This window comes from Ovis aries, chromosome 12 (genome assembly GCF_016772045.2).
Source record: "Ovis aries strain OAR_USU_Benz2616 breed Rambouillet chromosome 12, ARS-UI_Ramb_v3.0, whole genome shotgun sequence".
Classification (NCBI taxonomy): domain Eukaryota; kingdom Metazoa; phylum Chordata; class Mammalia; order Artiodactyla; family Bovidae; genus Ovis; species Ovis aries.
Genome location: NC_056065.1, coordinates 26,213,352 through 26,227,330, shown reverse-complemented (window position 1 = coordinate 26,227,330; position 13,979 = coordinate 26,213,352). Strand labels below are relative to the sequence as shown.

At 49.9% G+C, this 13,979-nt stretch overlaps 1 protein-coding gene across 5 annotated transcripts in view; it reads left to right on the top strand.

Annotated features, from left to right (window-relative positions):
* CAPN8 (calpain 8) overlaps positions 1–13,979 on the top strand; it is a 108,058-nt gene that overhangs the window by 59,957 nt on the left and 34,122 nt on the right. For 3 of the 5 annotated variants that reach the window (XM_060396341.1, XM_060396342.1, XM_027976291.2), the window contains exons 12-20: positions 98–309; positions 2,347–2,383; positions 2,682–2,750; positions 5,479–5,536; positions 7,467–7,531; positions 10,883–10,951; positions 11,363–11,441; positions 11,981–12,097; positions 13,335–13,393. In XM_060396341.1, coding sequence (XP_060252324.1) covers positions 98–309; positions 2,347–2,383; positions 2,682–2,750; positions 5,479–5,536; positions 7,467–7,531; positions 10,883–10,951; positions 11,363–11,441; positions 11,981–12,097; positions 13,335–13,393 — 765 coding nt within the window. Of the gene's footprint in view, positions 1–97; positions 310–2,346; positions 2,384–2,681; positions 2,751–5,478; positions 5,537–7,466; positions 7,532–10,882; positions 10,952–11,362; positions 11,442–11,980; positions 12,098–13,334; positions 13,394–13,979 lie in introns of those variants that run through there. The other 2 variants (XM_042257118.1, XR_006061450.1) reach the window with 2 other exon arrangements.

The window sequence follows — 13,979 nt, the reverse complement described above, 5'->3', positions numbered from 1 at the left end:
AATCAGCGAGCCCCAAATCAACGCAATAGAGCCCAGCTCCGCGGCCCTCATCCTCAAGGATGTGGGCAGACACTGACCCCGATGTTGCTCTGCGCAGCTGGAGAGTCACACGGACGCGCACCTGGGCCGGGACTTCTTCCTGGGCCGCCCGCCCGCCGCCCGCTCCAGCACCTACGTCAACCTGCGCGAAGTCTCGGCGCGCGTGCGGCTGCCCCCCGGGGAGTACGTGGTGGTGCCGGCCACCTTCGAGCCCTTCCAGGACGGCGACTTTTGCCTGAGGGTGTTCTCGGAGAAAAAGGCCAAGGCCCTGTGCGTGTCCTTCCCCTGCGGGCTGGTGGCAGGGGCCGCAGAGGGAGCTGGCCCCGCGAGGGTGCAGGGCGCTGTCGGTGTGTGGGACCCACCCCCGGCCCCCGGAGGAAATCTGTCGCCCCTGCAAGGGTTCTTCATGAGGGGGCCCCCTCCTGCTCCTCTACGTTGGTCTGTAGGAGGGGAAGAGTTTTCCTTCTAAAAAGATCAAGAGAGGGCATCAGTAACAGCTGGGTGAGAGCATTTTCCTCCCAGTGGGGAGGGCGCCACATAGAGGAGGAGCTGGGTGAGAACACTGCCTCTTCTCTTACACTTATCTTACACACCACACACTCATACGCCACATACACACATCACACACACACACGCTGCATGGACCATGCACACCGACATCACATACACACACCACACACACCCACATCACACACCACACATATACGATGCATGCACATCTCACATACACACACCACACACACATGCCACACACACCCCATATACTGTGCACCTGCATACCAACACATTACAGACATACCACACATGCCACACACACACCATGCGCACATACACACATACCATACATACAGGCAGACTGCATGTCCCTTACATACATATACCACGCATACACCACACACATACACATAAAACCACACACACACAAACACCAGATACACACACTTAACACATAGTATAGCTGCCCGTACCACACACACACCACACACACACACACCACACACACACACTACATACACACACACAACACACACCACACACACACCCACACACCCACACACTGCACACCCACACACCACACACACACCCCATATACTGTGCACCTGCATACCGACCCATTACAGACATACCACACATGCCACACACACCCCATATACTGTGCACCTGCATAGCAACCCATTACAGACATACCACACATGCCACACACACACCATGCACATATACACACATACCATACATACAGGCAGACTGCATGTCCCTTACATACATATACCACGCATACACACCATACGCACACCTGATATATACTTTCTGGACATACGTACATCACATATACCACACACCTACACACGACACACATACTGCATATACACATAAAACCACACACACACGAACACCACATACACACACTTAACACATAGTATAGCTGCCCGTACCACACACACACCACGCACACACACCACACACACACACCACACACACACACCACACACACACACCACACACACACACCACACACGCCACACACATACACACACACCACACATACCCACACACTGCACACCCATACACCACACACAAACCCCATATACTGTGCACCTTCCTACCAACACAGTACAGACATACCACACACACTACATACACACCGTGTGCACATACACTCATGCCATACATACATGCAGATCACATATCCCTTACATATATATGCTACACATACACCACAAACACACCGTACACACACCTGATATACACACATCACATGTATCACACACATACACACCACACACATAAAACCACACACAAACACCACATACACACACTTAACATGTAGTATCACCCCCCCACACCACACACACACACACACACACACACACACACACACACACTGCCCCACATACCGTGTACATGTATGCATGGACTTGTGGGTTGTGGGCTTGGTGACTCATTCCCCAGATACCATTTCAGCAGGGATTCACATTGCTGGAAAGATGAGATTAGTAACTGGGAAAGATGGGGAGAGGATTCCTCAGAAGAGTAGTCCTCCAGGGTGAACATTCCGGATTCCATGAAGGGCCCACTGAACTTGGCAGCTCTTGTCTCTGGGGAAAACTCAGGGTGGGGTGGGAGTTGGAGGCATGAAGGGAGGGATCCTGGTTCAGTTTATGCAGTTTGGTGATAGTAGGAACCAGGTTTTCTGTTGGGAAGCTGGTCCCTCAGCTGGGCCACAGACTTCCTGAAAGAACCTAGCCTTTAGCTATATGTTTTGTTAATCCTTACCCATGTTTGCTATTTCCTTTCTCTGTGTTTCAGGGAAATTGGGGATGTGGTAGTTGGAAACCCACATGAGGTATGCCACCTTTAAAACACCAAGCTCTGACACTGACCTGTAGCAGTCATTTGGGGCTTCTTATTGATTACCTAGGAATCCCCTCAACCCCTGAGCCTGGCTGGATGGAAAGCTCCTGGGGCCAGGACCCTGGACCCCTCCTGTTTATCACCATGCCCCACCTCATCCCCACCTAGTGCCCAGCACACAACAGACTCGCGACAGATGTAGTGAATGATGCACGGATGAATTTTAAATCTTCATCTTTCATTTTTCTCAGTGAGTCCCATCTTAACTTTGTAACTGCCCCGCCTTTTAGCCACGACCCAGCGAGGTGGAGCAAGAAGATGGCCAGCTGAGGAGCCTGTTTGAGAAGTTTGCCGGGAAGGTGAGTGGAGGGCGAACACGAGCTCCCACACGGACAGGAGAGTGTTCGAGAAAGCTCAGGTCACCTGAGTCTTTTGTCCTTTGCATCCCCTTGAGTAACAAGGGCCACAGGTCTCAGGCCTCCCAGGTCTGTCTGTTGCCTCTTCCTGTCTGAAGCCTGAGGTCTTTCCTGCACTGCTGGCGAGAGGACTGTGGGGTTGACCACGGGCAGTTTTCTTGCTGTGTCGTCTTGCATTTTGAGAAAGTAGAAAATTTGAATCTCCAGGTCCTGCCAAAAGCCTTTCTGTGTGTAAACTGATCCTGGCGGATCAGAGCCCTGACTAGAAAACCAAGAGGCTAAACTTCCCTATATCCTTCAGAGATGAGAGGACTCGCCCAGCCCAGGTGGCCGGCGGCTCAGTCAACCAGGCCTGGGCTAAGTGCTTCATGTCCTGCTGCCTCGCCCGCCCCCAGGGACACCGGCGGAGCTGGGCTTGTGGGAGTCAAGCTTGGCCCAGGTGCCAGCACCGCTCGGGGGCCTGTGGAGCTGGTGTGCCCACTGCTCCTTCCTGCCCCATCCTGCTGACTTGGCTTATTGTGATTCTGGTCCTGAGGGGCTGTAAGTCAGAGCAGACTCCGGACTCCGAGTGTCACAACTGGCCCCATAAATACAGCGAATGCACTGCTCTTTGAAGGATAATAGGTTTGCCAGAGGGCCTGGAAAGGCGTCCATCATCTTGGACTGCTATAACAAGGTACCACAGACTGGAAAGCGTTTGAACAACAGAAATTTATTTCTCACAGTTCTGGAGGCTTGCAGTCTGAGATCAGGGTGTTGGCCTGGTCAGATTCTGGGGAGGGCTGTCTTCTAACTTGCGGACTCACGTCTCACTGTCTCATGTGGCAGAAAGAGGATTAGGAATCCATCTGGGGTCCCTTTTGTAAAGGCACTAATTCCACTCACGAGGGCTCCACCCTCATGACCTAATCACCTCCCAAAGGTCCCTCCTCCTATACTTTACTATTGGGGGTTAGATTTCAACATACAAATTTTGGAGGATGCAAACATTCATTCTGTAACAGAAGGAGAAAAACAATGCTCTCCACCCTTGGAAAGCTCTGAGCCACTTTATAGACTTAAGGATGGAGTAGAAGAAAATACTTTAAAATCCCTGGCAGAAAATAAAACTTGGGAACACAGTTCCTTTATATAGCCATTAAAGAAGGCTTTGCAAAATTGAGGCAATTTATGTTTTAGATAGACACTTAGACCAATGTTTTTGCTAACAAAACCTTGTTGCCTTAGCTTCCAAGGGACCATATTTTATTTGGAACATCAAGACTGATAACAAAATGAAAGCTCCTGTTGGTGTAGTTCTTCATGTACCTTATCTTTTCTCTCTTGCCTGGTGGGGCAATATCAGTCACTGTCACTGTTCTCCTGGTGCAGGGTCGGGCCCAGAGAAGTTAAGGAGCTGGCTGGGGCATGAGGCCTTGTGAAGGACAATCAAGGTCTCAACAGCCCATTCTTGGCCTGGAGGCTTTTCAGGATGTCCCCAGGTCTTATTATTGAGACTGACCATTCTGTGCCTGAATGAGGCCAGCTGCACTCACAGGCAAGCTCACAGCTTCCACCTCGATTATTTCTAGTCGAGCAGCTTGGGCCTGGCTGGTGGAAGAGGGGAGAAATGGGGCCCCGTGCAGACAAGTGTTAAGACCACACCTCACCAGGGGAAGTGACTTGGCTAAGGTCCCATGGCGAATAAGTGGGGGAGGTATGACTGGAACCCAGATTTTAGTCTGGGGCCCCTTCTCTAAGCCTCACTGTCTCTGAACTTCTTTCGGCATCCTGCCTGAGGTCTGTCCTCCAGCTGGTTGTTAAGGGACCAGTAATCCTGATGCTCAGTGTTTATCCTCCGCCCCGTGCAGGTGAAGAACCCTAGTCCCCAAAATCTCTACTTCCGGGATGAGGTGGGCTTTATGTGAAATGGCAGCTCCCACAGATGCAGTGGGGAGAGCGAGTGCTTTGGGGTGAGACAGACTTAGGTTTCGAATGCCAGTTCTGCCACTGGTGACTGTGAACTCCAGCAATTACATTGCAGGCAAATGGCAATTACATGGTAAAGGTATATGGCGTTTGGTGGTGGTTTGGTCGCTAAGTCATGTTCAGCTCTTGCGACCCCATTGACTATAGCCCTCCAGGCTCCTCTGTCCATGGGATTTCCCAGGCAAGAATACTGGAGTGAATTGCCTTCTCCAGGGGATCTTCCTGGCCCAGGGACTGAACCTGGGTCTCCTGCATTGCAGGCAAATTCTTTACTGACTGGGTCACCAGGGAAGCCCATATGGTGCGCCGCAGTTTACAGAGTCAGAGCTTCCTTCACCCTAACACGAGGACAGTGCTGTTGTGAGGTTTTGAGGGTGCTGTCAGGCACGTGGCCGTCAGCGCCAGCTCCTTTTCTGCTTCTTGCCCGTCTTGGTCTCGGGTTGGGCAAGTCTGAGAAAGGCAGTAGACCCTGTGTGCAGCCTTCTGCTATGAGTGTGCCCTGCCTATGCCATTAATATACACTTCTCACTGGGCTGTGGGGGCCCCAGAGAAGCTGTGAATTCGATTTTTTTTTTTTTAAAGCCAACATAGCCTTTTAAAAATCATAGGGTCAGTGGACCCGGTGTCTGAATCTACGTTCATTTTGTGTCTTGAAACACTCATTAAGGTCTGACATGCTTTGCATTCGGGTTCCTCTTTCTAGGATTCTGAGATCAGGGCCAGTGAACTCAGAACAGCTCTGAATGAAGTGTTTTCCAAACGTAAGTTCTTCCTGGGGGCTTTTCAGGAAGTCTGGGAGCCTAAGAGAGATGTTGGGAGCCAGTGAGGGTGGGGGTGGGCACTGGGCCAGGGGCACTGCAGATGGAGACCAGGGCCCTGATTCCATCTGTACCAAGAGAGCGTCTGGCAGGTGGGAGAGGCTGGAGCAGAGGGGTGGTGGGCAGGGTGAGAGCAGGGCTGATGCTGGGGCCAGTTGGCCCTACAGCAAAGAGTCCTGAGTCCTGGCAGGAAAGAAATTGGGCTGAGAGTGATGTAAATGAAATTCTCCCACAAAATTAATAACTTGCTACTGTGGAAGCTATGCAGCTTGAAAATCCTGTTCTGTAGTGCCCCTCTGGGGAAGGCGTGTGGAGGGGAGGATTCTGCCTGTCCTCGATCGTAACAGTTCTCCGTCTTTAGACGTTAGCTAAAGTCCTGAGGGCTGGCAGAGGATCAAACTGCACCCAGGCTGAGGAAAAGCATGTTCCTCTCCTATGAACTGCAGATCCATGGAGCTGGTTTCTTGCCCAGCTTGGGGATGGGCCAGATTAAGGCTTCAGGCTGGTTGAGCGATGGGGATGTTCACCCATGGAAGCCAGAAAGGGTCTGAGCGTGAAGGGCACAGGGGCAAAGCCGGATGTGAGCCCACCCTGGGGCTGAGCACCTCCCTGAGGTTGAGGGCCCAGGCTTGGAGGCCCTCCGCACCCTCTGCTCCAGCTATTCCTCCTGCCTGGCAGAGAAAGAGCCCAGGGAAGTGGAGAGGGCTGCAGGGTCTTTGGTGTCTTCCTGCCTTGGCTTTCAAGTGTGAGCAAGTTGAGCATGGAGCCAGGGATGGCTGTAGATCCCAGAGATGCCTGCAATTTAGCAGTAACATTAACAGTTACTATTTGAGAGGCTGTGTGTTGTGGTTAAAATCTTGGGCTATGGAGCCAGATAGCCTGTGTTTAGATCCCAACTCTGCCTGGGTTCTGTGATCTTCAGCAAATTATTTAACCTCTCTGGGCCTCTGTTTCCTTATCTATAAAATCGGTATGAAGGTATTTACCACATGGGGTACAGTTCTTAGAGGGCTCCTCTGGTGGCTCAGTTGTAAAGAATCCACGTGCCAACGCAGGAGATGCAGCTTTAATCCCTGGGTCGGTAAGATCCCCTGGAGAAGGGAATGGCAAGCCACTCCAGTATTCTTGGCTGGGAAAGTCCATGGATGGTGAAGCCTGGAGGGCTGCAGTCCATGCATGCATGCTAAGTCACTTCAGCCGTGTCTGACTCTTTGTGATCTTATGGACACAGGCTCCTCCGTCCATGGCATTCTCCAGGCAGGACTACTGGAGTGTGTTATCATGCCCTCTTTCCATCTTTCCAATCCAGGTATCAAACCCATATCTCCTGAGACTCCTGCATTGCAGGCAGATTCTTTTCTGCTGAGCTACTTGGGCTGCAGCCCAAGGGGTCTCAAAAGAGCTGGACTTGATGCAGAGACTAAACAAAATAGAGTGCTTCGAACAATACCTGGCCAATAAAAAGTTAGCTGATTTATTAAGAACTTGTCATAGACCAAGCACCATGCTAAGAACTTCACTTACATTATCTAATTTTATCATGTTAGCTTTGGGGGTGAGTATTATTGTTCTTCTTATTGATGGAGCAGAAAAGCACAGCTCAGAGATATTAGCTTGCTGAAGTCCGTGGCTTGTGAGTAGCAAAGCTGAGATTCTGACACTGAATCCCGAGGCCAGCATCCACCTCTGGGACTCCAGGGGGCCTCTTCCCAGGAGCCCGCCACCAAGCTCACTCGTTTATGTGAAGCTCACGTTCGGCTCTGTACTCTGGCTGGTGTCTTTGGTGGCCTCCTACCAGGGCGATTATTTCCCATGCCTTCAAATGATCCTGACTCTGCCCCCCCCCCCCACCTCTTTCTATTTAAATATTTAGGAACAGACGTCAAATTTGATGGATTTGACATCAACACTTGCAGAGAGATGATCAGCCTGATGGATGTATCCTTTAAATGTCACATTATTTTTACTTTGATCCTGGTTTTCTTGACTCCTCCACCTGAGATGGAGGCAGGGGAAAGAGAGAGAAGGGAACCAGCATTTTCTGAGCATATGGCAGCTACATGCCTGAGCTGGAAAGAAAAATGTCATCTCATTTTTGCTCTCCAGTAAGCCTGAGATGCTCTCTGTTTCACAGGTGAAGAAACTGAGGTGTGCCATGTTTAAATGACTTGTTTAAAATCCTCTTTTTTTTTGGTGTTTCACTTTTTTTTTTTCATTTTCACCAAGAACTTAATTTTTTTATTGTGGCATAATTGCTTTCCAGTGTTGTGTTGGTGTCAGCTGTATAATAATGTGAATCCGTCATAATTGCATATATATCCCGTCCCTTTTGAACGTCCGCCCTACCCCGATCCCACCCCTCTAGGTCATCACCGAGCACCATGCTGAGTTCCGTATACATATCAATAATTCAGAGATAGCAAAAATGGCATTTGTGGCCTTCCACTTATCACGGCATTCCTCCCACAGGGCTCGGTTCCTCTCCTTCCTCTCCCTGGCTCTCTCCGTCCCCATCTGTCTCTGTCTCCCATCCTTGACACCAATTGTTGAGAATTTGATCACACAGGATAAACCTGTTTGTTTGCTCTGACCTGATTTGACCCTTGTTCTATGTTGAAGAATGAGAAAGAGATTTGGGGAGGAATGGAGAAGGTTAGGGCATTCTAGATGGAAGGAAAACCTTGAGCGCAGAGTGGGGAAGGGCAGGGCACCCCTTCCTTGAAACTTGGTCTTGGGTGGGTCCAGGTTACCGTGTCCCATGGTGCTGCTGGTGAAGGCGATTTCTTTGTAAACTGGAGCTTTGGAGAATGTACTTCAGCTCTGGGGGCTTCATCTATGATGAGATATGATGACCTCTGGGGTGGGAGGAGTGAGTTGTACTTGCCCCCTGGCCAGGCACAGAGGGCTTGGACAGCCAGCTTGAGTGTGCTGACCTCTACTGGGGGTGTCAACCATGGAGAGCTGGTTCTATCCTTGTGGTCCTGGACTTTCAGATGCTGGGCCTGCCCAGCCCTGTGGCCTTCTTTGAGGCCAGTGTGGTCCTTCAGTGAGGTCCATGTTTAAGAAGCCATGGGCCATGAAGAACTGTTAACTGTTGATTCATTTTTTGCAAACAGTCATTGATTTCTGAGTCATTCTTCTTAAACTTGCCTGTGAACTTATCATTTAGGTTTGAGGGTGACCTTGTGGTCCCTCAAACATTATTCCCAGGGGTGTTTGCATTTTCATGGCTCTAAGAGGACTGTGACTCAATCATTCTTCAAGAGCGTCTGTTTCACCATTTAGATGCTTTGGGGGCAGTGGTTTTGAACCAGAAAATACAGCAGAACTGCCCATGGTGAAAGTTGCTCAGTTGTGTCTGACTCTTTGCGACCCCAGGGACTATACAGTCCATGGGATTCTCCAGGCCAGAATACTGGAGTGGGTAGCCATTTCCTTCTCCAGGGGATCTTCCCAACCCAGGGATCGAACCCAGGTCTTCCACACTGCAGGTGGATTCTTTACCATCTGAGGCACAAGGGAAGCCCCATGGAACCTTGTGTAGCTTTTTGCGTATTTTTGCTCAGTCATTCAGTGGCGTCTGACTCTGCAACCCTTTGGACTATAGCCCACCAAGCTCCTCTGTCCATGAGATTTCTTCAGGCAAGAATACTGGAGTGGGAAGTGATTTCTTCTTCCAGGGGAGCTTCCCGATTCAGGGATGGAACCCATGTCTCCTGTGTCTCCTGAACTGCAGGTGGATTCTTTACCTGTTGAGCTATCGATATTGAGACATAATTCACATACCATCCATGTACCCATTTAAAGGATACAACTTCATGTTTTTTTTTAGTATATTCACAGAGTTGTGCAAACACCACCATCCATTTTAGAGCTTTTTATCACCCCTAAAAGGAACTCTGCACCCATATTTGCAGTCATTCACCTTTCCGCTCAACAACCCCAAACCCTCTGCCCTACTATCACTTTCTGTCTCTATAGATTTGCCTATTCCGGATATTTTCATGTTAATAGAATCGTATAGCATGTAGTCCAGGGTAGCATGTATCAGCACTGAAAAATCATGGAGTTTTAAAAATCCAGTTGCCTGGGTCTCGCTCCTGGAGATGCTGATTCAGGGCACTTGGGACAAGGCCTGGGAGTCGGCAGCTTCATCTGGAATTGAGGATATGTTGGTGCTCTGAGACAGTGCTTTGGAACAGACAGGAGATCCAAGTTCTGGCCCTACTACAGTTATTGAATACTGTGAACCTCATGTCTTCTCCTGGAAAATGGGATAACAGAATGTAGCTCCTGTAGTTTTGTGAGGCTGAAATGAGATACAAGTATACACAGGTCTGGCTAGACCATAGTGATAGCCCTCTTTGCGGATTACTATCCTCAGGTATGTTAGTAGACATTAGTGAGGATTGGAAGGTTGTGGTGCATCCAACACTCAGCATAGATTGTGGAGATAAAAGACACAGACTTTCTTAAAGGGTGAGGTTTACAGTCTTGAGTGCAAACATGACTTTTTGTTTGGCTAGTTGAAGGAGGTGAGAATGATGGTCTGTTTCAGAATTTTAACACCTGAGTTGTAACACACTGGTGTCTATTGATTAATTGGGATGGCTGAGAAAAGGGTAGTTTCAAAGAGACTGAACTTCACAAAGAGTTCAAAAGCACCCCCCAGGTCTAGCCCAGTGCTTAATCAGTATTCACTGGACACAGAGGATTGCACAGAACCCCTGGTCCATTTTGGCTGAGCCAGCTGTCCTGCTGGGACCATGTCCCAGGATCCCTGGGAATCAATGGTGAGAAGCTCAGAGCCTCTTCAAAGCACCAGACAAATATGTGTAGACTGTGTGTGGCTAAGAATCCCAATCCCATGCTCCTGAGGACTCTTCTGGTACCATTTTGCCATCAACTCTAATATCAATGGCAGACATTTAAATCTGGAAGAGAATTTACTACAGATTATTTAGCTCCACCCTCTCAAAATCCCACGGTGATGAGGATGCTGAACACTAAATGAATGATATTGTAGGAGGATTAGGCTCCTGACTTGCCCTTAGCCCCTAGCTCTGTGCCTGACCTCAAACAAGGGCCTTTGTGAGCGTTTGACTTCTTTAATCTTTATTTGAACTTGTCTCCCACCAATCCTTCCCACCATGACCCCCAGGGCCCTGCTTACTGCAGACATGGATGTTCACTGAGGTCTTAAGACACTCACTGTGCAAGGTCACAGAGAATGTGATACATAAAGCATGTGGAAACTGGGCTTGATCGTGTTGGCCTTAACCCGCCTAGAGCAATGGGACAGGCTCCCTGGAACTGGTGGAATTCAAGACGCTCTGGTTGAAGATCCAGAAGTATCTGGTAACCCTTTTCTCCCTGTTGGGTAACCTCTGGGCTCTGGTCACTCTCCTCTGTTCTCTTTCTGGCACCTTGCCCTTCCTGACACCCATTCCTGATCAGTTTCCTGCACTGGTCTAACCAGATCCTTCATCATGGTCAAAGAGAACACCAGACCTGGGCACACTGTCCAGGAAGGACTAAGCAGGCCCCTGCACCAGTGCTGCCAGCGGAAGTCCCACTGTTCACAGAGCACAAGGACTACCGCTGGCTCTCAGCACAAGCTCCTATTTTTGTTCTGGAGACTTCTTGGGAGGAATCAGTGAAACCTCTGAGAGTGTCCCTGGCCTCTTGAGGAAGCAGTGGGGTAGAGGGAGATGGTTCTGCAGGGGCTGCAAACAGTTGTTTTCACCTGGAATTTTTCTCCTGCTTTAGGAGATCTTTCGGGAGACCGATCATAACCACTCGGGGACTATCGATGCCCATGAGATGAGGACAGCCCTCAAGAAGGCAGGTGAGGACACATCCCTCAGGGAAGATCCCGAGACCGGGATGTGCTCATTGAAAATGTGCTTAATATAGTGGTGGTTGCTGATGACCATCAGTGGTAATTATCTTGTGCTGGATGTCTGTGTGATAACAAAGATGTGTTGAGTACCTTCCTTATCTGGGGAGCAGGGAATGTTGCTGGATTCTTTAGACTTTTTCCAAGGACTTTGCCTGTTCCTGGGAAGGTGACAGCAATCACAGGACTGGGCTGTGAAGGGGATGGGCAGGAGAGGCAGTCCCTTCACCTTCCCTGTTTTTTTTTTTTTTGCCATGGTCCATGTGATGCAAAGCTAAGTTAGTGCTGGAGCTCCAGGCCTATTTTTGGACCAGGGAGTGGGGTTCATCCTGTTGAGGATTTTCTAAAAGGAAGCTGATTTGATGACCAGAATCCTCTGGAATCCTTTGAAGGGGGCAGCATCAGGCGAGAGTTAGCCCTGAATTCTGTTGGAGATAGAACTGAGGCCCCCCATTCCATCTATGACCCTGGCCCCCCTCTGCCCACAGGTTTCACCCTCAGTGACCAGGTCCAGCAGACCATCGCCATGCGGTATGCATGCAGCAAGCTCACCATGGACTTTGACAGCTTCATTGCTTGTATGATCCGCCTGGAGACCCTCTTCAGTGAGTCACGCTCTCCTTTAAGTGAAAGTGTTAGTTGCTCAGTGGTGTCTGACTTTTTGCGACCCCATGGACTGTAGCCCACCATACTCTGTCCGTGGGATTTTCTAGGCAAAAATACTGGAATGGGTTGCCCGTTTCTTCTCCAGGGGTTCTTCTCAACTCAGGGATCAAATCGGGGTCTCCTACATTGCAGGCAGTTTCTTTACCATCTGATCCACCAAGGAAGCCCCCTCACCCCCACCCTGACCCATCCCACTTCTCCTGAGGTATAGGAAGGAGCAGGGGGCAGGGCCAGAAGGCAGAACCAGGAAGGCTTAGGTAATTGTGGCATCCTTGGGGGAGGGGCAGCAGAAACTGAAGGGGCTGAGGAAGCCGGCCATGCCCACGGTGTTGCCTTCTCTGGGAGATTTTTGTGCACCTATTGTGTGCAGTCATTGCAACAAATGAGTGAGTCCTGCAATGGTCCTTAAGCTTTTGGTATCTGTTCGCATCGATGGGAATCATGAGAGCAGGTATCACCTCCCAGAGAGGGAATAGGGGTCTCCTTCTGGGAGGCTGTGGATAGTCTTCTTCCCGCTTGGGCTTATGCTGTAATGCTGTGCTTAGCCCCTCAGCTGTGTCTGACTCTGCGACCCCATGGACTGTAGCCCACCAGGCTCCTTTGTCCTTGAGACTTTTCAGGCAAGAATACTGGAGTGGCTTGCCGTTTCCTCCTCCAGGGGATCTTCCTGACGCAGGAATCAAACCTTCATCTCCTGCATTGCAGGCAGATTCTTTACCCACCCAGCCATCGAGAAAGCCCCATGCTTATGCTAATATATCCTATTAAGGGAGGGAGTTTGGGGAAAGGTCAGGCAGCCAGAGGCGAAGCTTCGCATCTGGATTACTCACACATGGGGCAACCACCCCTGTTCCATGACCCCAGCCCCCACCCCTGTTGAAAGAATTGCAAGTTTCTAGAGCTCTGGGTGTGCAGATGGCAAAAGGAACTTCTCTGCTCACAACTGGAAGTTTGTCTAATTGGGCGAGTGGACATCTGCTGCCAAAAGCCCATTGCTCTGGGCACTGGGTCCAGATCTAGACTTCCGGGGTCCCTGAAGCCAGTTGGAAGCTGGAGAGGGTGTGGGAGATGGAGGGAGGGTGCCAGGTGGGTGTGGGGTGGACAGAGGCAGCTCTCCGGCTGTTCCAAAGTCCAGGAGCGTCCTTATCTGACTTCATTCCTTCTCTGGCTTTCTAGAACTGTTCAGACTTCTGGACAAGGACCAGAATGGCATTGTCCAGCTCTCTCTGGCTGAGGTAAGTAGTTTTGGTAAACTGCTTGCTTGTGGTACTTGAAAATTCTTGGATGGTATTGCTGCCAAGCGCTGTTTATTCGCACTGGCTTATCTTATTTCTTTGTGGAAACAATGCTTGTTCTGTGACAGGCATTTCTGGGAGGAGTATGATTGTCATCAATTATATCTCAGATCATTTCAAGGATGCAAGCTCTTATTAATTTGGATGAAATTGGGGGTGGTGGCTACAGTTTAAAACGCCTAACTTCTCAGGCAGAAGGTCTTTGATTGACATATAGAAGGAAATCAGAAACAAAGAATTAAATTGCAGCAAGGTAGAGTAGATGCTGAAGTTCCAATACTTTGGCCACCTGATGCGAAGAGCCAGCTCATTGGAAAAGACCCTGATGCGGGGAAAGATTGAGGACAGGAGGAGAAGGGGGCATCAGAGGATGAGATAGTTGGATGGCATCACCAACTCAGTGGATGTGAATCTGAGCAAACTCTGGGAGTTGGTGATGGACAGGGAAGCCTGGCGTGCTGCAGTCCATGGGGTCAAAAAGAGTCGGACACAGCTGAGTGAACAGCAACAAGAGCAGATGCAAAAT